Source organism: Arabidopsis thaliana (genome assembly GCF_000001735.4).
Source record: "Arabidopsis thaliana chromosome 1 sequence".
Classification (NCBI taxonomy): Eukaryota; Viridiplantae; Streptophyta; class Magnoliopsida; order Brassicales; family Brassicaceae; genus Arabidopsis; species Arabidopsis thaliana.
This window is the reverse complement of record NC_003070.9, coordinates 3740479-3763024: the sequence shown is the minus strand read 5'-3', so window position 1 is coordinate 3763024 and position 22546 is coordinate 3740479. Positions and strand designations below refer to the sequence as shown.

At 34.8% G+C, this 22546-nt stretch overlaps 6 protein-coding genes and 2 non-coding genes across 19 annotated transcripts; 3 read left to right on the top strand and 5 right to left on the bottom strand.

Annotated features, from left to right (window-relative positions):
• Positions 1-1563: 1563 nt before the first annotated feature.
• AT1G11220 (cotton fiber, putative (DUF761)) lies at positions 1564-3163 on the top strand (the record flags this gene model as incomplete). Of its 2 annotated transcripts, none has more annotated exons than NM_001331973.1 (2): positions 1564-2439; positions 2651-3163. In NM_001331973.1, 2 exons carry the CDS (start codon positions 1815-1817, stop codon positions 3001-3003), a joined length of 978 nt encoding a protein of 325 aa, NP_001322607.1. In that variant the 3' UTR covers positions 3004-3163. The 2 variants fall into 2 exon arrangements, with proteins under 2 accessions (NP_001322607.1, NP_172588.1); NM_100994.3 differs by having other exon boundaries at positions 1860-2439.
• Positions 3164-6026: 2863 nt separating this feature from the next.
• AT1G11210 (cotton fiber protein, putative (DUF761)) lies at positions 6027-7357 on the top strand. The gene is made up of 2 exons (NM_100993.3): positions 6027-6654; positions 6764-7357. The coding sequence occupies exons 1-2, from the start codon at positions 6114-6116 to the stop codon at positions 7147-7149; spliced, it is 927 nt and encodes a 308-aa protein (NP_563885.1). The 5' UTR covers positions 6027-6113; the 3' UTR covers positions 7150-7357.
• Positions 7358-7366: 9 nt separating this feature from the next.
• Positions 7367-9812, bottom strand: AT1G11200 (organic solute transporter ostalpha protein (DUF300)). The gene is made up of 4 exons (NM_100992.4): positions 9579-9812; positions 8863-9130; positions 8345-8758; positions 7367-7772 (listed from the first exon to the last, which is right to left on the bottom strand). The coding sequence occupies exons 2-4, from the start codon at positions 9127-9129 to the stop codon at positions 7566-7568; spliced, it is 888 nt and encodes a 295-aa protein (NP_563884.1). The 5' UTR covers position 9130; positions 9579-9812; the 3' UTR covers positions 7367-7565.
• Positions 9813-10244: 432 nt separating this feature from the next.
• On the top strand, positions 10245-12959 carry BFN1 (bifunctional nuclease i). Its single transcript, NM_100991.2, has 9 exons — positions 10245-10454; positions 10730-10910; positions 11020-11127; positions 11250-11305; positions 11408-11491; positions 11576-11671; positions 11742-11806; positions 12285-12358; positions 12560-12959. The coding sequence occupies exons 1-9, from the start codon at positions 10329-10331 to the stop codon at positions 12685-12687; spliced, it is 918 nt and encodes a 305-aa protein (NP_172585.1). The 5' UTR covers positions 10245-10328; the 3' UTR covers positions 12688-12959.
• Positions 12960-12989: 30 nt separating this feature from the next.
• AT1G11185 lies at positions 12990-13515 on the bottom strand. Its single transcript, NR_143556.1, has one exon. It is a non-coding gene; the product is annotated as an other RNA (non-coding RNA).
• Positions 13516-14467: 952 nt separating this feature from the next.
• Positions 14468-17251, bottom strand: SCAMP2 (Secretory carrier membrane protein (SCAMP) family protein). 3 transcript variants are annotated; one of them, NM_100990.4, is made up of 12 exons: positions 17137-17251; positions 16559-16681; positions 16393-16455; positions 16188-16221; positions 15940-16062; positions 15746-15808; positions 15538-15631; positions 15381-15426; positions 15207-15274; positions 15074-15122; positions 14886-14951; positions 14468-14804 (listed from the first exon to the last, which is right to left on the bottom strand). In NM_100990.4, exons 1-12 carry the CDS (start codon positions 17194-17196, stop codon positions 14718-14720), a joined length of 876 nt encoding a protein of 291 aa, NP_172584.1. In that variant the 5' UTR covers positions 17197-17251; the 3' UTR covers positions 14468-14717. The 3 variants fall into 3 exon arrangements, with proteins under 3 accessions (NP_172584.1, NP_001318980.1, NP_001320599.1); NM_001331971.1 differs by having other exon boundaries at positions 14907-14951; positions 16393-16494; positions 17137-17242; NM_001331972.1 differs by having other exon boundaries at positions 14525-14804; positions 14907-14951.
• A 118-nt stretch (positions 17252-17369) lies between these two features.
• Positions 17370-18167, bottom strand: AT1G11175. The gene has a single exon (NR_143555.1). It is a non-coding gene; the product is annotated as an other RNA (non-coding RNA).
• A 182-nt stretch (positions 18168-18349) lies between these two features.
• Positions 18350-22361, bottom strand: AT1G11170 (lysine ketoglutarate reductase trans-splicing-like protein (DUF707)). 9 transcript variants are annotated; one of them, NM_100989.5, is made up of 17 exons: positions 22156-22361; positions 21383-21500; positions 21221-21308; positions 21021-21122; positions 20904-20939; positions 20712-20822; positions 20538-20621; positions 20330-20448; positions 20028-20129; positions 19837-19953; positions 19690-19755; positions 19536-19602; positions 19392-19445; positions 19139-19231; positions 19015-19041; positions 18877-18912; positions 18350-18787 (listed from the first exon to the last, which is right to left on the bottom strand). In NM_100989.5, exons 3-17 carry the CDS (start codon positions 21299-21301, stop codon positions 18566-18568), a joined length of 1317 nt encoding a protein of 438 aa, NP_172583.2. In that variant the 5' UTR covers positions 21302-21308; positions 21383-21500; positions 22156-22361; the 3' UTR covers positions 18350-18565. The 9 variants fall into 9 exon arrangements, with proteins under 9 accessions (NP_172583.2, NP_001321491.1, NP_001321492.1 ...); NM_001331967.1 differs by lacking the exon at positions 22156-22361 and adding an exon at positions 21982-22096; NM_001331968.1 differs by lacking the exon at positions 22156-22361 and adding an exon at positions 21711-21898.
• Between the last annotated feature and the right edge of the window lie 185 nt (positions 22362-22546).

The following is a 22546-nucleotide window of genomic DNA, read 5'->3' as shown; positions in this document are numbered from 1 at the left end:
TTAAAAAGAATTCTGATGCAAAACACACTCTTTCAGATTTAGTCTGCGGACGGTAAACCGCGGGGACAATTTATCTTTTTAAAGTTAGTATAATTTTTTTTTTGCAAATTGTATCTATCTATAATATATTTTTATTTTATAGTTTACAATTGTTATTAAGTAACGTCTTGCCAAACCCGTCCCGCCAAACCCGTCCCGTAAAAAAACCATTTATTTATATTAATGTTGATCTTATTTATGATATGTTTATAAATCATTGTCTATATATTTTTGTCGATGCGGGACGTTGAATCACAAAATATGACGGAAAAAATTAAGATTTTTTTAAACTCTATATATAATATAATGATGTTAAAAATTGTGATATATCAAATTTTTTATAAGTTTAAATATTAATAATGTTTTATAAATGTTAAATATATAAATAATAATATTTAAAAAATTAATATGTTTGCTTATAAGGTAATGACATAATAACTCTAAAAGAAATGATTAAAAAGATCTAAATCTTTAATTAAATATTTTCATTAATAAATAATTAATGTCGGTGACATGACATTGTAAATAAGTTCAAATACAAAATTTATTTATTTAAACAAAAAACGTTTAGTATGAATAATATTTATTTAACAAAAAACTTTGTTTTAAAATATTGTTAACAAATATGTTTATGCTAATTTTAAGGGATTGATTTGAAGTTTGTTGGGACTAAATTTGATTGATAATGTGATTGACAATTTAAATAAAGAATTTAAAGAAAAATTAATTATTTTGGAAAAAAGATTTAATGCTAATGACATTAGATCGTAAATAAGTCCAAGTCCAAGATTTATTTGCTAAAATTGCTGCAAAAATGTATATATATATATATATATACATTCTGATGCAAAACACACTCTTTCAGTTATTTCCTATTTTTTTCTATAAATGAAAATGTAAGAATGTATAGTTATGATAAGAAGATGCGTATCATATAGATCTCTTTAGTTTTGTTTTTTTTACTTAACATGTTGATATGGAACAAGGTATACAATTGATAAGTTAAGTTGGATAAAATTTTGTGGTTCTGAGCAATGTAAGTGATATATTATTACATATTTACATCAAGAAGGTGATATATTACGGGGCCACAAAGCCACCATGCAGTTGGTAACCCTAACAAAAAGTCTTAAAGATAGATGTTTTAATTTTGTATCGTACACAAATATCTTGAGTACTTAAAGGACTGGCATATGTCAATAATCTATCAAGGCAGCCGGCTAATGAAATTGTGGGAATAATATTAAAATAGGCTACATATCATTCCACCATAACTAGAATTAAAATGATGGGAAGACCATACCGAATCAAAAATATAAACGACATGAAGTAATTTGGATATCTTTCTTAAGTATAACAAATACGTTTGCATATATTTTCTAATTTAAAATAATTGTTCGACTTTTTTTTCGTCGGTCGATTGAAAAGTGAAATATTTGCCAAGAGTAAGAATGTAAAATATAAGGTTAAATAATTAATCAAAAAGGAAAAAGAACAGATAAGGTTAAAAAGAGGTGGTCACAACGTGAGAAACAATTGATTCGTTATAGTATATAGCTAGGTCGACTAAGAAAATTACAATGTTTCATTTGTTTTCTTATTTAGAGAATTTTGGAGATTCCAGAATTGACACAAACTAAAACGACACGTGACCAACCATTCGCCAAACCTTTCACTAATCCTAACCGTCCATCTTTATATTCTTAGATCCAACGGTGTAAGGTTAACATCACAGCGTAATTAAGCTTTTCACATAAAGCTCCACCTCCACCTCTATGATTCAACAGTCGACAGATCGAGAGTACTCCAAATCGGAAAAAATGGTTTCGTCTATGATTTCGATCAAGGCGGCGCTAATCACCGCCGGAATCGTGGCCGTGTCTCTGTTTCTGAAGTCCTCTGTTCCTATCGCAGTAGACTTCTCTGTATCACGATTCCCGATCTTTTGGAGCTCCTTTCTCTCGTGGCTGAAACCGCCGTATCTTTTCGTCGCCATCAACGTCATAATCACCATTATCATGGCTTCTTCCAAGTTTTATCAGAGCGTTGGAGAGCAAGACGGTGAAGACGACGAGATTTTACTCGGTGGCGAATATACGATTCCGAATGTCATCACCCAAGCTCCTCCGCGACGGTTGGTTGATCTGGACGCAGATTTTGATTTTGTGGCGACGGTTCAGTCGCCGATCCTCGTTGCGGAGGTGGAGATATTGGAGGTCGTGTTTGAAGAGAAGGAGATGGCGATTTCAGGACAGACCAACGGTGGAGATGAGTTTGCGGTGATGAGATCAGAGTTGAATCAGCCGATAATGGAGGAATCCGAGAATCTGCCTCCGGCTGAGAAACCACTGGTTTCGGCTAGATCCGGCCACCGGAAACCGATCAAAGCGAGTTCAAAAGGTACCGGAGAAATTAAGAGTAGGCGAAAACTTTTTAAATTATTAATTTAATAATTGAGGAAAGGATGACGTCATTCAACATAACGGCTAGATTTTATTTGAATTTTCACGCTATATCGACGACAATGACCGATTATAACCGGTTTAAACCGAAATAAACCGTAGAGGGGTAAATAGGTAATTGTCTTATATAGGAAATTCTTATTTTGCAGGCGTTAATAGAAAAAAGAAGGCGTTGAAAGTGGTGAAACCGAACCGGCACGAGACACTGGAGAACACGTGGAACATGATAACTGAGGAGGGAAAATCAACGCCGTTGACTTGTCATTACCGGAAAACCAGTATGTCTGGACTTAACGCCGGCGGCGATGTAAAACCTGTCTTGAGGAAAGCGGAGACGTTCAGGGACGTGACTAATTATCGACAGTCGTCTCCGACGGTGACGTCACCGGTGAAGATGAAGAAGGAGATGTCGCCGAGTAGGGAGGAGCTGAATCGAAGAGTAGAAGCGTTTATCAAGAAGTGTAAGGAAGAGAGATTGGAGTCGCTAAAATTGGAGAAATAAGTGGCTTAATTAAACACGAGATTAATTAGCTTTTTGTCTTAATAATTAATTGTTAATCGTTTTTTACTATTTAAATGTCTTTTATATTTTGTTTTTTTTTATATGGACTACAAGTAATGAAGCAAAAAGAGATTTGAACCATAATACATCTAATCAGTTTAAGAAGGAGCCTTTTTGATTATTAAAAAATAAAAAGATTGTTTTCATCAAATATCTAAATAGAAAATGATATAATTTACTAAAAATATGTTTTACATAAAGATGGATGTCATTTAAAAATAATAGGCTTGGGAGGAGTCTAAAACGGTTGTTTTCACTTGGCTATCCCTAGGGCCCGTTACGTATGGTCCGATTGTTTCGTCTAATTTGCAACATGAAATTGGTGCACATTATTTCTTCATATGGAGTTTGTAACAAAGCAAAACATAATATTCACGTTAACAAAAAAAAAAAAGATTAACCACGATTTTAGTATAAAACTTTAGACCAAAAAATATAACATTTATTATTGGTCTTATCTGGCAAAAGGATCTTATGTCTTTTATTTTGTGATCAAAATCAATCAATTCTTCTTCTTGATCATTCTTATCTCAGCTTTGGTTGCTCCAATGTTAGGAATAATGTGAAAACATATTGTTGAATGACGACGAAGACAATAAACATCTCCTACTTGTATGTGAATTTTGAGTTTTGGGCATTGAGCTGGTCTTATTTCGTATTGTTTGAATCTTGCATATGAACAACGCGTAACAAATTGGAAGAGCTAATGGTCGAGGTCCTTGTGAATTGTGAGTATAGTGGAGATGTACGTAAAATCTGAGAAGGATATGCAGAAAATGAAGAAGGGAGCCTCATGCTCTTATTTTCGATAATTCGATTTATAATCACTGTAAAAAATAAAAATAAAAATGTATAACGAGAAATCTGGAGCCAATAATCACGTGTTAGATGTGACACACACGAGACATATTTTGTTATAACCCTGGACTGGACAGTGAACGGTGCTTACTGCTTGCTTAGCAACGACTCTTCGGTCGATAATGACACCATCTTTACGTGCGATCGTATTATTGGTCGTTTAACTATCGACGGGGAAAATTAACAAAACGAATTAATTATGGACGCGTCCAACTATTGGATTTTCTTGGATTCTCATCCAAAAGAGCTTTCACTCTTTTAGGCCGTGAAATCTAACGGTCGAACGTCAGACAAACTTTGCGACTCACTCTCACCATCAAAGTCACATCACAGGGCAGTTGGATCGCTGTTCTTGTTCTGTATTTCGAAGAAGTTTCGTTTGCCACTTCTTTTTATGTCGGTAATATATTAACTAAAATTGGAATTTCGTATTGCTCTTCTTGTGCTAGATGAGATGTGAATCAAATGAAGCATGGGGATATTATTATTATTGTGAGAACGTCAAAAATACCTTTTGAAATTTCTTACCTTCTAATTTGTTAAAGACGGAATGTCATTGTCTGTAATTTTCTTTTTATAAGTATATAATAATTTAGTACATCGATCTTTCAAATGGTAATATTTCTAATTTATATATTCAATCCAAATGAAAATAAACAATCAAATCAAACAAACAAAGTTTACGTTTATATAACACTGTTAACTATATATGTGTTTGCTCTTTCGAGTCAAGCAACCATTATAACATATCCCTTTTTAAGAAATCATCAATGAGATATTAAAGAAAAACCTAAGAGCTTTTTTAGATATATCAAAAGGGTAAGATCCGAAAATGTAAGGATAATATCTGTGGTTTGAGCAGTAGTAGTATTTTCATCATTGCTGTAAGCGAAATTAGTAGTGGTCGACAAAGAAAAAGATTAAATAGTAAAGAGTGGATGGCCACTTGGGACGAGTCGGAGTCAAATATACGACGACAGTTGGAGAAACTTGACATCTACCTTGGCCCGTTCTTACTTCTTAACTCTTAAAAATACCTTAGTGGGTTTCTGCCGTCAGGGATAATTTTTATTATGAAATCCTTCATTTTAATCCGGTGACATAAATAAGATACTAGATCATTTGAAAGATAAATAATGTATCATAATAATAAAAATAGTGTTTTTGCGTTTTTGGCGATACTCATACTATGGATTAATTTGTTTTGTGGTAGGATATTATTTAATATGAGTAAAATACTTAACAATTTAATTATTTTAAGAAAAGAATTTAATGTCATTTTCTTGTAACATCTTATCAACTAGAGATTATACACTATAAACTTTTGTATCAAGCCGTTTTTAAAATTATGTGAGATTTTACTTTTTCTAAAAACAATTCAATGATATGATTTCTCTTGTTTTTACTTGATTGTCCTTATATAAACCAACCAAAAAAATACTATACTTTAATACTTGTTAAGTAATATTAAATATCCATCTTAGATATTTTACAACTCTTTTTAGGTAAAGATATTTTACAACCTTTTCTTTTCTTTGTTTTGCAAAAGGTTTTTAACAACGCTTTACATCCAATGCAGTTTGTAATCTATAAAAGAACATATAAACTTATACTCCGTAAAGTAATTAGTTATGAATTCGCTCAAAACATTATTCTCGTTTGTCTAAAATTAACATAAAACCCAATATACCGGTAAAAGTAAACATACATGCAAGGCTAAAAGACGTGGGCATAACGTGTGATTGGGAAACCATCGGAAACAAAAATAAGGAATTATAACGAATGGCCATACTAGGTTGACTAATAAGAGAATTATTATTTGACGTATATAAGATAATAAGACAATTATGGGATAAAATTAAGAGACATAAGTGTGGACACGTGAAGCTTAGAGTACGTGTCAATATTCAATAAGACATAAACAACAACAAAAAAAAGGGTTTATTCTCTACTCTTGTTTTGTTTATACAAGAGGATGCATCTACTGCCCCAAAACAATCCTGACCGTTCATGTCTCTATTCTTAGATCCAACGGTATGTATCAGCTATCTCATTGTCCCCTCTCATAGCTTTCTATATAAACCGAAAGAAAGAATAATAGAGTCAGAGCTAAGACTTAAGAGCGTCACAACAATATCACACTCAGATAAATATCAAGAGATAGAGAGAGTAACAGTGATATAGTCGAGAAAATGGCGTCGTGGATGAAAGCGGTGCTAATCTCTACTGGCGTCGTAGCCACGGCTATGCATCTAAAGGTTATTGTTCCTGTGGCTATGGATTTCTCACAAAATCCGATTATTTTGAGCTCTTTCCTCACGTGGCTGAAACCGCCGTATCTTTACGTCATCACTAACGTCATCATCATCGTTGTCGGAGTTTCCTACCGGATTACTACTGTCTCCAGCCACGTCGACGGCAAAGACTATGAGGCTTCTTACAGTGGCGACAATAAGTTTCAGACTGATCATCAGCAGATCGTCCAAGAAGCTCCTCTAAGGCGACGAACGGAGACGAAAGATGCGGATTTTGGTTTCATCGGCAAAGTTTTGCAGATCGTTAAGGAGCCGGAGGTTGTGTATGAAGAGAAGGAGAGGCCGGCGACGGTAGAGGAGGAGGAGAAGAAGTGTATAATTGTGGTGAGCAAATCGGAAAATCAACCTCCGGTGGAGAAGCCTCTTGTTACGGCTAGGATCGGCCAAAAGAAACCGGTGGTTAAGACTACACCAGCAGGTAATTTAATTTAGATATTTAATCACTAAGGTGACGTCATCCGAATTTAGATATTTTATAAAAATCTAAAAACACTATTTGTTAAAAGGTTAATTTCGTAATTTTTCAGAAAGGAATTCTATGAGAGCGTTGAGAGTTGCGAAACCGAAACGTAACGAGACGTTAGAGAATACGTGGAAGATGATTATGGAAGGCAACAAGTCAACGCTTCCGTTGACCAGTTATTACAAGAGACCCGACACGTTCGGACTTGGCGAAGAGACAAAACAATCAGGTGTTTTGAAGAAATCGGAGACGTTTAGTGACAGAACTAACTGTTACCAGTCTCTGCCGCCGCCACCTCCGCCGCTAGTGAAGGTGAAGAAGGTGAAAGTGTCACGGAGTAGGGATGAGCTTAACCGGAAAGTAGAAGCGTTTATAAAAAAATGCAACGACGAGAGGTTCGCGTCGATGAAACTGGACAACGAAGTGGCTCGTCATGGTCTTTCTTATTAAAATCATTTTCTTCATAATTTTTTTGGTTGTCTTTCAATACACGACAATAACAAGTTAACAAAAGTAGAAAGTCACGGATAAACAAAATCTCTGCTTTGTATTATTGATTGGATAAGGGTGGAATTGGTTGGTGCACCTAGTGATATTTCTTCTTCGTTAACAATGTAATTAAAAGTCATTGAATAGATATTTTCTCCTCTGCGTAAAGCCAAAGATATTAGTTAATGGGAACACTATAATTCAATCTACTTTATAATGCTCTTTCTTTCCTAAAATAGGAAAACAAATAAACAAAGGTACATTATCAATCACGATGGTAGTGGTAACATAACAACATTAACATTCACATTAACCAAAAAAAGAAGAAGATAAGATCTTCTCTGGTCTAAATTTGGAAAGAGTCTGCACTCTCAGAATCAATCTCTCTTGTTGAATCTCATCTTAGCTTCAGTTTCTCCACTGTAAGGAGCAACGTGAAAAGCGTACTGTTGAATGATGGAGAAGACGATCATCTCAAGACATACAAGCACATTTTGCAGAGCTTCTTCAAGCTGATCCACCTCCAACCAGAAATGATGCGACTTAATTAATCCCAATCCCACCAATATCTTCAGGACTATTCCCTGTGCAACACATAATTCCCAAGGTTTAAGAATGGAACAAGGCGAAAAATTAGACATGAATGCTTTAAACTTGACCCAATGTAGCAGTGATCCTAAAATCTATTGAGATGAGACTTTTTTGTGTCTCAAGTACCAACCAACAAGCTCTAAACGGTTTTCGTTCGCTACACAATCGAAAGACTTAGATTAAGGAGAAAAATCTCAACGCTCAGACCATATGCACATTACAAAAATCCTAGACAAAAGAGTTCCCCTTTAAACCTTCAGCTCTCAACTAAATAGCCTACGGTCTGTTGTTGAGCTGGCAAAGCTACAATTCCTTGTTAAAGTAGTCCTGCAAACCTTAATGGTCTAATTCGTGGCGGTGAAATATTATAAGGCGGGAACCCCTAAAACATCTTATGACATTCTAGAGACTATATGTATCTTTCCATTGTCTAAACAGCAGATTGAAGAAAAATTTGAATGTTTCCTCATCAAACTCAGTTAGTTGATTGAAGAAACTAGTAGGCAGAGAACTTGTGATTTTGGCATTTGGCAGGCAAAGAAAAAGTTGGAAATTAAGTATTTACCTGCCAAAAGCAGAAGAACACTATCCCTTTGACGCACATGAACTTTGTAAGAGGCTTATGAGGCTCCAACTCTTTAGCAAAAACATGGTAGAATTTCACCAAAGAATACAACGCCAGGGAAACCGAAACATTGAGAATAGCAGTGAAGATCCAGCTCAACCAAACTGGATAAATCCCAAGGATCTGTAATGTTATCATCAAGATGGAACACACTGGGCGGATAATACAAAACTGCCATGTCCATTGCTTGAGCTGTTTCAGTGTGAGGTAATCCAGATGTGTGGTACGGGGCACGAAAAGAGTCATTGGAAACGAATGGTGGATTTCTCGCCCTTTGAATTCATCTGGGATAATCCGTGCACTCATCGATATGTTTACATAACTATACATCAAAGCCAAGAATTTAGCAATGACCTGAAACAAACAGAGGCAAATACAACAAATCAAGAAATATCCACACAGAGAGAGAGAGTTAATGTAGGGAAAATGAGACATGACAGAATCTAGAAGGAACCTACAAGTGCCTCATAGCATTCCTTAACGGCGTCTAGAAACATGAAGAAAGGTTTGCTTCCTTTAGCATCTAACAAGCCCACAAAAGAGTTGATAGCGTAAACAGGAGCCATAAGCACAATAATAAGAATGGCTCTCTGTTCATTAGGTTTCTTCCAGTAAAACAGATGCTGGGATACAAGCTGCATAGTGAAGTGCATCGAGAGCAAAACACAGAACACGGATCCCATCACCGTGATCTCCGCAGGAGATAAAGTAGATAAGTCAATCATTCTGCATAAAATGAAACAAGTTAAGTACACACTGATCATCACGATTCCCAAAAAACTAACAATGGTTGTGAATTCCAATCAGATGTAGCAGCTAGCACAATTATGAAGTGTTTCTAGACTGAATAGAACTAAAACATCATGATTCCTGAGATATAGATACTAATTCAGAAATTCCCAGTACTTAAATAGTAACCTCACTACTTTGACATACTTTCTTTGTCTAAGTCACAGATCTTATACTCTAGAAACCCCAGAATCAAATCATTGACGAACGAGCTAAAAGATTCCAAATTTAACTAAGACACAGCAAAATGGGGCTAAAAGGAGTAACTATACGCCGAAAACCCATTACTTTCAAGCTCTTCAGGATCATCAAAATCGAAACTTTTTGTGATACTGAACTTAAGAGATGAACAAGAAGAAGAAGTAGAGAGAATCAGAAGGCAAACCTTGATTGAAACAAGAGGGAGATTATCGAAGAAGACGATTCAGGTAGAGAACTTCACCGAGTTGTTTGTTATTGTACGATTCATCAATGGTATAGATTTGTTTGATTAAAAGAATTGTTTTTTTGACCAGAATCTGTTCATCATTGACCGGTTCAAAATCAGCCGAGTCCTCTTTGCGACCAAGAAATATACCCAAGTCCTCCGTCGTTATTTGCCGGCCGGTTTGGTTTTCCGTTTAAAAGTTCGAACCGAATTGAAATTTGGTTATTCATTAAAACAAAATTGGTTAGGACTTAAATTGCGGTTTGGTTTGATTTATTTTGTGAAACAAGCAAGAACAAAGAAAATAACAAGTTAAGAAGATGCAAATGTTTGACAAGATTAGGCGTTAATTAAATTATTGTAAGATATGCCACACATGACACATGGATGATGCTGTTACATACTATAAGAGTATAAGGAATGTGCTTTAACTAATAAATTGACGACTCTTTCATCTTATGTTTATACTCGTGTTCTTTTTGTCAACTTTTATGAGGAACGTATGAGACTCGCAATGTCTTGCTTGCACACAAACTCAACATCATATATGTTGCTTCCGGTTAACCTAACTTGTAAGTCCATTCTTGTCTCTCTATTTATAATCTCTCTGTGTGTTTTCTTTTCAAATTCGATGAGGTTGTTATAGACAAGAGAAGACATTTTTATACAAAAGAGTTTATCATTATATAAGTTTCAAACTTTGAAGATATGGCATCGGCTTTTAGATCATCCACGAGGTTGATTCTTGTATTAGGTATACTGATTTTGTGTTCGGTTTCTTCTGTCCGAAGCTGGAGCAAAGAAGGTCATATTCTTACTTGTAGAATTGCTCAGGTAATTAAGTTAATGATCTATTGTTTGAAGCAACTATTTTGGTTATTCTTGTCTTATATATGTATTAGTGAGATATACCTACAAATTTTTAATTAGGATTGACTTTTAAATTGCTATACGTTACCATGCCTAACATCTCATGTAGATGATCATGAATACAAACATGTCTAATGGCATATCAAATTCCAAGTTTTTTTGGTAGAGATCTGAGTCATTTGACCGTTATAAGATTCATAACAAAAGTTCGTATGTGTGTGTTTTTGTGGTGTGACCAGAATCTTTTAGAAGCCGGACCAGCACATGTAGTAGAGAATCTGTTACCGGATTACGTGAAAGGAGATTTATCAGCATTGTGTGTGTGGCCTGACCAGATCCGACATTGGTACAAGTATCGTTGGACCAGCCATCTCCATTACATCGACACTCCCGACCAAGCCTGCTCTTACGAATACTCTAGTAAGTCACAACCGAGACATTTTCAGATAACCTTAATCCGTTTTCTAATTATCTTGAACCGGAGTTAACCAAAAAATCAATTACAAATACCAAACCGGATTAAAAACAGGGGATTGTCATGATCAACATGGATTGAAGGATATGTGTGTGGATGGAGCAATCCAGAATTTCACGTCTCAGCTTCAGCATTACGGTGAAGGAACATCTGATCGTAGATGTATGTCATCATTTTCATTTATTTCATATAATGATGATATCCAAAGTGTAACTGCGTATTTTGTATTTTGATGCATAACTTAAGTTTTTAAAATTATAATATATCCTTGTTCAATCACATAGATAACATGACCGAAGCCCTTTTGTTCTTGTCTCATTTCATGGGAGATATTCATCAGGTTTATTACTCATCATCGATTCATTTCACACCTCCACACATATAGCTCTATTTCCATGTTAAATATTTAATTAACATGGTTTTTTTTTTTTTCCTTAAAAAGCCGATGCATGTGGGATTCACAAGTGATGAAGGAGGAAACACGATAGATTTACGTTGGTACAAACACAAATCCAATCTACATCATGTAAGCTTCTTCTTTTGTCTCTTTCAACTTTAAATTTCATCATGAAAACAAAAAAAAAATTAACGAAGGAAACAAAATATGTAGGTATGGGATAGAGAGATCATTCTCACGGCTCTAAAAGAAAACTACGACAAGAACTTGGATCTTCTCCAAGAGGATCTTGAGAAGAACATCACCAATGTAATAGACACTAATTTATTCATATTTTACTATAATTTTAAGAATCTTTATAATGGTTATCATATATTAGGGATTATGGCACGACGATCTATCTTCGTGGACAGAATGCAACGATCTTATCGCTTGTCCACACAAGTAAGTTTTAAATTACTTGGTTTAAGATTGGCTTGACGCTCGTTTGAAGCTAGCTACAAATTTTGATACTTTTTCTGGTCCAAAAATCTTACAAAGATACTGAAAATAAAATAATAGGTTTTAAACTTTTAATTTATTTGGAGTTGGATAGGATTAAGTTTCACTAACTTCCAATTCAAAGTCAATTAATAGTAGTTTACCATGATTAGTGGGTTGACTAATGTACCATATATATTACCTTATATCACATCTTATTTCCGATGTGAGATTTCTTATGAAACATAATTAGACTCGAACCTTTTGTGTTTCGATATATGTAGTGTATTCATGATCAGAATCTTATTAAGTTTACAACTGAAAACTAAAATATTAACATCATAATTATAGATTCTTAAGTAGGTTTTGTTTGGGTGGAGAAAATATCCAATTTCGAATAACATTATATAAAATATTGAACTAATTTTAATTGTATACGCAGGTATGCTTCAGAGAGTATAAAGTTAGCTTGTAAATGGGGATACAAAGGCGTCAAGTCTGGTGAAACGTTATCAGGTACGTTGTTTGCTTCTTCTTTTTCTCGTACGCTAACAAAAATATTTAAAAATAAACCCGACCAAATGAAGTTTAATTAATCGGATTAATGATTTTTAATAGTCACTACTTTTTTTGTGTGGGATATATGACTGTCTAATATATAATTTTATAAGAAAGCTAAAGGATTTGTTTAATAATTTCCGATAAATAATTTTGCAGAAGAATATTTCAATACAAGGTTGCCAATAGTGATGAAGAGAATAGTTCAGGGAGGAGTTAGACTAGCCATGATACTAAACCGGGTTTTTAGTGACGATCATGCTATTGCTGGTGTTGCTGCCACTTGAACCAAACCCGACATACCGGGGCATCAAAGCATTTGATTAAGAGATTATTTGATACATTCACAAAATTAATTAAGGCTGATCAGACATTCTTTTCTTTTAGTAGCTTTATCTATGTGACAGCTAATGCCTGTGGACTGCTTTGTTTAGAAGTGTTTAGCATTAGATCATATGCTAATTCAATGTTATTAATTCATCGTATGATCGTTTTAGAGATAGTGGTTCTAAGAAAATAAACTAGATTATTTCATTCAAGTAAACCTAGTTCATCTATAAATATTTGATTCCAGTCTAAGACAAATGAGACCAAAAGCTAAATATTATAGATCAAATTGATAAAGTAAATAAGAAATCTAGCATCTAGAAAGATCACAATATATATATTTTAACAAGAGAAACTACATAGGATTTGTACAAAAATGAAATGACAAAATGAAATTGAACTCAACAAACTAGACACTACAAGATCACCAATCTTATCTCACTCCAATAAACCACAGAAAATTCTAAAAAGTGAATGAAAATATTTCTGTGGGAAATGAGAAGATAGAAGATTAAGTTTAGGATCCATGGAAGTTTCTCGTTGAGCCAAAGATGGAAGCAAAAGAATTAGCAAAACCAAGCAAGATCCCAACTTTGACTTGCCCTCTCTTCGGGATCGGACGGCTACTGTGTTCTCTACCACCTTTTCTAGTTCCATCTCCACCGTTGATCATGCTGACTTTACCTCTTCCTTCCATTTTCTGCTCTTCGAAGTCAAAGTCTTGTGGAAAGTAGAGAAGAAGAAGAAGTGAGCTCACTGAAAAACAAGAATGTTTGATTTGCTACAAGTTACAAAACCACAAGGGGACTCGGCTCTTATATAAATTCCCAAGTGCTCTCCAAAACAACCTTGCTTTTCGCTAATATTACAGGTTTAACACAATGCCTAGACGTTTTTGCCCCTTGCCGCCCCTTAAGGCCATAGATTAAGATAAGATCTTTACTTTATTAATCTAGTTTGATTTGGTTTAATAAGGTTTTTGTTTTGATTACATTATGGCACTGAAGAATTTTAAAAAGAAAAATATTATAACTTAATAATTTACGAATAAATTTCATGGTGTTACATATAAATTAATATCTCTTAAAACTAATTAGATTTACATTTTTTTTTCATTTATGTCATCCAAATTTAAGTATTATAATCAAAACAAAAAAAGAACAGTCTAATCATAGGTTAGTTCTATATTCATATGTATGCATTGGTCAATAATGAAGACTAATTATCTTTTTGATTACTTTGTGAGTGTGTAAATCATAACTGTGATTTATCCAGGTACATTGCACGATGGCTGCAAGCTTATAATTAAATAACTAATTATGAAAAATAAGTAGGTTCGCTATAAAGTGGACACCAACTTGTGTTCCCACTAAGAAAAAAAGACTAAAAAGTAGTAATACTCAAATCTTAAGGGTAGATTAGTCATCTAATAAAGGGACCAAAAAATATTCTTACAGTCTTAAAGTGCTCTTTGATTAATTAATAGTCTAATACATGTGTCATTTCGCACTAATTTCACGTGCCTAAAACCAAAGAAAGCTTACATATCTTTTTATGAATTTGATGCCATAATGCATTAACTGAAAGTAAAATTAATAAAATTCTTAATAGTTTGCAGACAAACAACAAAACTCACGTGGGAAAATAAGTAGTGTGAGTGCCACACTAAAAAGTTAGTGGAAAAGATTAGGTGTTTTAGAAAACGTTTATGTATGTGGTTCAAGACTCGCGATATATATTTTGGAGATATAACAAGTAACACAACAAACGATAAATAGTTTGCAAGTTTTTAACTAAATTGAATTCAATTTTTTATACATGAGCTTTACTTTTACTACTTTTAATAACAGCTGACGAAAATAAAAATAAAAGTTCAAGAAAAAAAATCGATCAGTGAAGCTAAATAACAACTGAAAAATAGTGTAAAACATTACACATCACAAGCAATGGCTTAAGAAGAGATGACTAGACTCATTGATTTACATTTGCCTCATATGGCAGCTCTCATGGCTCCTCTTGCAGCATCCCGTCTCATATCATCCGCTTTTCCGCTTCCTCTGAAGTACATGTATACTTGCTGCACACAATCAAATGTTAAAAAGAGTTTTGCTTCAGAACCTATATCGATCCAGAGATTGTATCTGATTAGGAAAGAGACCTGTATAACCCAGATGCTAACCACTGATTCAAGACAGAATAACCCAAACCCAATGAAGTAGAAGATCTGTAAAAAGGAAAAAAACAAGGTATTATCGATGAGTGATAGTATGATCAGGAGCCTCTCTACGTTTATCAGGCAAGATTTATGGTTGCAGCCGAAAAATCAAGGGATGGATAAGGGCTTACCCCGACCAATGCCTGAGCGCTCAACACATCTATTGCAGGTAATATGCCCCTGTATATTTCAAGATCATCAGACACTTGAACATTAACTGTGTTACACCCTAGACGATGTCTTAAAGCTTGTGAGGAAACTTACGCAAGTGATTTTCCTTTGAAGACAATAGGAGGAGCAACTGCAGCAAAGAGGCAGAAAAGTATGTGGAGCTGTAGCCAGAAACAGAAAGCAGATGAATTTTAGGCAAGTCTGTTATAAACTATGCAGAAGATCTGCCACAGTGCCACTAAAACCAGCAAAAAACTAGGGATTCACCATGTAGAACAAGAAAAACCATCCAAAGTTGAATGCACTATCACTTCTGCAGGAATTCAACACAAAGAGAAACATTGAATATGGATATATGGAAAAATAAAAATACTACGAACACTTTCCTACACAAAATTAGTGTCTAGGGATGAAAAATAAGAACCTGAAGGCACGGTAGAGAGGCCGATACCATAACACATAGCCTCCTGGAACACCCGATATGAAGTAAATAACGGCGAGAAGCCAAATTGTTACTCCTGAAAAAAGAGAAAAAAAAAATCAAGACTGTAAATAAACAGAGACGGACCATCACAGAAGACTTGGCCAGCTAAAAAGGAACACAAGACATGTGTAAGAGAACAAAAAGAGACCTTCTCCTTTGATCCAAGCGGTAGTAACGGCGATGATATTCCAGAAAAGTGCGAGAACCAACCCTGTTGGAACATGGACACATGAGTTAGATATTACCAAATTACAATTTTCTTACTTAACCTATATAAGTGAAGTGAATGTAAGAGTATTTGGGTAAATTCCTGATTCTCCAAGTAAGACTATATTTACGTACCCAAATATGTTGCAAATGCAATATACTGTAGCCTTTGGAGACGAACCAGAATTTCATTTGCAATGTCATGGTGGATAAGGGGGAAGAAGGTAGGCCAGTTTTTTGCCTCGATAACAATTCCGGCTACAAAGAAAGGTAATATAAGAGCAAACTTATGGAAGCAAGACTATGAATCAGTAAACAGAGACATATATCATAGGTTACACTAAATTCAAATCCTCGGTGTTGAAAAGAGGTAGATGTTTTACCTCGGGCAGCAGCATCCTGTTTTCGTTTAAGATCCTACACAGAAACAAAATAAATCAGTAATAGAAAACGAAACGTACACAAATTACTTTCAAACTGGAATTTTCTAATCACAAAAGTATAAAAGATGCCACTTCAACAAAATGAATAAACTTCAGGAACTGTAAAAGTGAGTTCCAAAGGGTGATGTTTGAGTTAAAGTTTTACTTGCTCTCGTCGTCTTAGGTCAGCTTCTTTGGCTTGGAGCTCCTTCTCTTTCTTTTTCAAATCCTGTATTCCCAACAATGTAACATTCAAACAAGAATTATTCTAACTAATTCATATAACCCCCTAATCACAAAATGTATAATGTTTACTCCATTGTCAATCAAACCTGTGCACCAGACCCTGGTCTGTCAAGAGGAATGTCAACAGTACGACCATAACCAAAACCAGCAGGTTCGGGAGGCAAAGGCGATAGTCTGGAATTCGAAGCAGCAGGAACACTCCCAGGATTCTAAGAATGTAGACAAAAATTAACAGTCATTAGGCATCAAATGGTCTTCAGAATAAAAAAAAAGAGCACATAGCAAGAAATCATTGAATAGAGATACCAATAGAAAACATCAAAGAGCCAAAATAAAGAACTCGAGCACATCTCTAAAGCGATCTACTCGTGCTCAATTACGTTAATCCTTAGTAACAGCAGTAAAGTAACAAACTTTTAACGAATTTGGATTATATTCTCGTCAACTATCAACATTATCCTCAACAGACATAGCGAAAGAGAGAGGCAGGTAAAGCAAACACAGAACCAGGAACAACCCCCAAAATAAACCCTAAGTAAGAATGATAAGATACAAATAGACCAATTTGAGGAAACCCAGTACGAAGAAGCTAGCTTTAAGGGAGATAACACGCCGGAGTTTCTTCTTTCACTTTCAGTGGTGAAATCAGAGAGTAAAAGCTTACAGCAAAAGGATTGACTTCGTCTTGTTCGTCGAATGTGTTCCGATCGTAACGACCACCCATGGTTTACCAAAGCTTATCTCTCGATTTCACAACAAAGATCAAACCTTCAATTCTGACCTTCGGAAGGGGGAAAACTGAAAAGACAACAATTTGTATTTATCCATTTAAATTCATATTTTAACCTTTGGAATTTTTTTATTAGGATTTCTGATTTTTTTTTTTTTTTTTTTTTTGTCGTCAAACAGATTTTTCATTAACAAGCCCAAATATGCTTCATAACAGAGTACAACTGCAGGTCAAAAGCCCACTAATTGCAAACATTAAAATAGATAAGATGACGACACGTGTATGCAACGTGGAAATTGCAGGGTAGATCAACGTTTCACAGCACCTTCACGGCTTCACCGACACGACGCAATCCTCTTCACCGGAGAATTTTTTGCCGGTCAGCAAATAATTCAGCTCCTCCATGAAAGTTCTACATCTGCCCGCCTTTGGTTGTACCGTACGCCTTTTGCCAAAATTCGTCGGGAGAGATTTTTTGGATTTAGTTTGGCCACCGGAGATTTAAACTTCAGCTGATGAGGATTGGAATAATCCTTGGAGGACCATCAAAACACGACGTGAACCCCAACTCTTCATACTCCTCTCCAATCAACCGCAAACATCTTGATCTATCACCCATGAAGAACCGACGCCCTTACGCTCTTATTAGCAAAGCGAGGAATTTACCTTCACATGGAAGAAAAATCAAGCATCCAATGAACAAAGATCCATCTAAAACTCTCCCGGAATTAAACATCTTCCAAGATTGGAAGTGGTGATTTGCAACTTGCAAAAGATCTTATCAAAAAACCGGCAATAAAACCGGAAGAAATTCCGAACAAGTCGGAAATTTAAACCGGCAAAATACCGGAATCAAAAGAAAACAAAGAAAAGCAAACTAAGATGAAATCCGATTTCAATCGGAGAAAATATTAAACACAACTTTCCTCTCTCTGAAAGATACGAGAGAGGAAAAACTCTTTTTGTAGTTCATATTAGGATTTTCTGATTATTCCATTTTGTCATTATTATCCTTAATTTTTTTATTTTTAAAAAAACTACCAAAAATAAAAATTAGCCTTTTATTTTTTACTTCAAAAACCTTTTTATTTGTATTGGTCCAATAAGAATTTTTTGTTTTTGTTTTTGTCAATCATCCAATAAGAATAAGTTAGGAAAGTGGGTCTCTTTATTTGATTTTTAAAGTAGTTATAGTGATGAAAGTACATAATGGACATGAGCTTTTACAAATCTTAATATGAACCCTTTTTCATCAATTCCAAGAAAGCTATATACTAACTAAGGATAAGTAGTATAATCATATATAAATTGGTTAATGAGATAAAGAAAAACACTATCTATGTGTATAATAATCCTTCTCTTGCTATTTGTGTGTTGTTGTTGTTCTTGATGTCTCTTGACTTCTCTTATGCTTTACTCGGTGACTACTACTACTACCACGCCTTAATCTTCTGTTATTACCGTTACTCTTCCTCTTTGTCATCGAGCTTGATGACGATGGATCGATCCACTTAATGTCTTCTTCTACCGCTTTGCTCCATCGTTCTTTAAAAGTTTGAAGCTCCCATGTCGATTGTCTCCTTATCTACTTGTTTCATCACAAACACTAGAATGCTAAGTTTTACCGTCTATTGAATACATATCAAAGAAACAATAATTCATCGGTTAACTCACCTCGGTTCTTGAATCAAAAGTTGTATGGCCTTGTCTCTTGAAATATCGACAAAAAAAAGAAACACGAAGGAGTGAGTTTTATTTAGTGAAGACCAAAAGAATTAGAATCGAGAATGTTTTTGAGTCGATACAACTTACCCTGGTCCCAACATCACGAGCCGTCTTCTGCGGATATCATAGGAACAACGGTTATATAAAAATTTGTTTGGTCAACCGGATCATCAAAACATGTCCTTTCTATATTGGTTTTAAGAGATTATACCTTCTTCTCAGGAACACTTTCACCTAAAGTTTGAATGCCTTGATGAAGGATATACTCGCTATCCACAATCCCTACGTTTTTCGTTCGGTCTCCCTACAACATTCATACCGGTTTGTAAATGATAGAAAATTGGATTAAAAATGCCAAACTATGCGTAATATCAGAAATAGGAACAAGAATGGTGAAATCATTAGCTTAATGTAAGTTCTTGGTTAGTACCACAAAATCTTGAGTTATACAGAAAAAAGGTAACCTGTGCGCAGTACCCAAGTTTCATATCCATTCCCCATCCATGAACCAAATCATTCTACAGAAATCAAAACAAATATGTCAGCAAGTGAATAAATTACTTCAGGATCAGATTACTAACTTATACAAGTAATCAAGTGAAAATTACCTGTATAAGATTCCAAGTGCAAAGCCAAGCAGCTTTCGAAAACACCGGAGCCATTCCTTCAACAAATCTACAAACAGAGAAAACAGAACAAAATGTATCAATATATATAGCCAACAATTCAAAGAAATTAATTCATCGCCGACCAAACCATTACCCGGTGCAAGGAGGATCTGAGCTAGTATTAGAACATCTTTTATGGCCTCTATTGATGTAAACTCTCCTGTGTTTTTAGGCATCATGATGTAAATTAGTACCAAATGCATTGAAAACCAAAAAAAGTTCCTAATGAACAAAATTTAACCTATGAAATTTCTTTGTTTTAGAACGGAGAGTGATTTTATGGTGTATTTCAGTCGAGTTGTGGTCCAAAGCCGGTTGAGATATCTCCAGTCCCACTGATTTAACTATCTTCAAATATCTGCAGAAAAATAGTGTCACTTAGTTCTCTATCACTCATGATTCCTTCTAGTAGAAAGAGTAAGAAGATTAAACCTCTCTGGATTGAAATTCTCTACTCCAAGATCCTCGTCCCAAAGAAAAATATAATCATAAATGGATACAACATCCGGATGGAGGAATCGTTTTGCAAACCACCTATAACAACCAAGAGAGGAACATTCATAAACCAATGTTACACAATTGAACATCTAAACAAAACATTGTTTCTATGTCACCTTCTTTAAAGATGCATATGCATGCTTAAACTCTACCAAAAACTAGTTATCATCCAATACAATTCGATATCCCAAGTTGAAGCAGAACAATAGGGAATAGAGAATGAGGAAGATAACTACCATTTAGTCTGGTTTTGTGCAACTATATGTATGGATTTTGAACTCCACTCCAGATCCCACCATTTATCCATATTTCCATCATAATGGAAAAGAACAATCGTGAAATTCGCGGGAAGAAACTGAGACACAAGAGCTTTACGTTAAGAGGAATCCTCTGTTCTTCTTCAATGCCTAGGATTAGTATCAACTCGAGCAAAAATAGCAATACCTTCTTTACAAGAGCGTCGACGTTACCCTTTTGCTTAAGTCCTACGGGTATTGCCAACAAGTTACGGTTAGTCATTTCCACACCCTGTGTTAAATAATCACAACAAACATCAGAAACTCCTCAAGCTACATAGATATTCAAAGAATATATTCCGCGATTCTTGATGCCTCTAACCTTTGACCTCAGACTACCTCTAGACCAGAGAGGCTTTAATTCAAGATCTGATCTAGACTGTATGATTCCACGAGGCAAGCCTTTTAATTTATCGTTAACTGCTTCAGATTCCTGAACACCATCCACAAGTGAACTTTACATTAAACCGGTAACACGCAACAAATGATGACTCTCCTAGTATCAAAACGTTACCTTAGCCATGTCAAAAGGATAATCTGTTTCTTCTATCTGAACAAAGTAAGAAAGAAGTTTACTTCTCTAATAATCGAATCCCCACATCTCACTTAATAGGATTGGTTCCAACAGTACCTCTGTTTGTTCAAACTGAATATTTGTGGTCTTATACCAAAAGATCAAAAGAGCTGTACACATGAGAGCCAAAAAGGGCTTCATTTTCCACCCGGATTTACTCTGCAATTGTACCATGTTCCAAAGCTTTAGTCACCGAAGAAGGCAGGATAAATGAGAACATAATCGAAAATTCTATATAGTAGGAAAAACGCTTATACCACTTCTTGAGCATTGGTTTTTCTTTTAACAAGTGACTTCAATGATTTGATAGACTTCATAGATGGCAAACCATGTATCATATTTTACCTGCAACACAATTCAACATAAAGACTAATTTTGCAAGAAAATTTATAAATCTTTTCAAGAATCAGAAAACTCACCAGACTCCACACTGCCTTTGTGTTCTCCCAAGAACAGAGAACAAGACACCACCACACTGGTCACTAAATCTCAGTCTTAGAAGCTGATTTTAAGCCCATGCATGTTGCTGAAATCAGTCTGAATTTCCCACAAGAAAACAATTTTAGAAAAATTTACTTCTGAACCTTATGGTAATATTACAAAGAGAACTACTACTTTACACTAAGCAAAGCACTAACAATAAATGTTAAATGCACAAAAAGTTAAAAGGCATAATAAGCCGAAAAAACTAGAAAAAGGTTTTCCCAGAAAACAGCAATGAAATATTGAAGCGGCAAAGTTTGTAACCGCAAACAAAAGATGGCTTCTCTCAGGTTTCACAAGCTGACCTAGAAGACACGAATCACCTGGGGCCTGAGAAAGCGAAACGGCTAAGCAAATTTTTACAAGAGTTAAATACGAAAAAATTATGATGAGAAAAAAGGGAAAGATTTATTAATTGTTTTAGATCTAAGAAGAGTAATTACTGTTTTTTTGTTTATAGATATAACGATGATTTTAAAAAGCTCCCATTGATTGCAAATTTATTGACATAAAAAGGAATCATTAAATTCAAAACCTCTAGGTTTTCGAAGAAACAGAGAGATAGAGAGAGAATGGAATCGACAAAGGTCAATGATGAAATTAAATTTGTCGAAAGATAGGATCTTTTGTTAGAGGAGACACAAATCTAGAGACCCTAGAAAGTAAATTACGGAACAGAAAAGAAGAGAATTCAAGAATTAGACGAGACCTGAAGCATGCAGAGTCACTGTAATGAAAGTAGACAAGACAAGAGCCAGCTCAAGAGAAAGAGAAACAGAGGAGAAGAGAGGAAGAGTTTTTGTTTGCTTTGCATGAAAGGAAGACAAAACTGATATTAGTTTTTTATAGCCACGAATAATTTCCATAAACTGTTGATCCATTGAAACCAAAACGAAACGAAACCTAATAACAGATATTTTAGTTGAATCGGGTAACATAATCAGATAAGAAAAATAAAATAAAATCATAAAGTAATAAAAAGCAAAAAATCTTTAGAAAAGTTAGTAGTGACTCGTGTCCTACTCCTATGTCAAATACTTTAGAAGGTTGACAAAAACTAAATAAATCAAATAATCATGCTTTGAAATTTTGGATTCTTC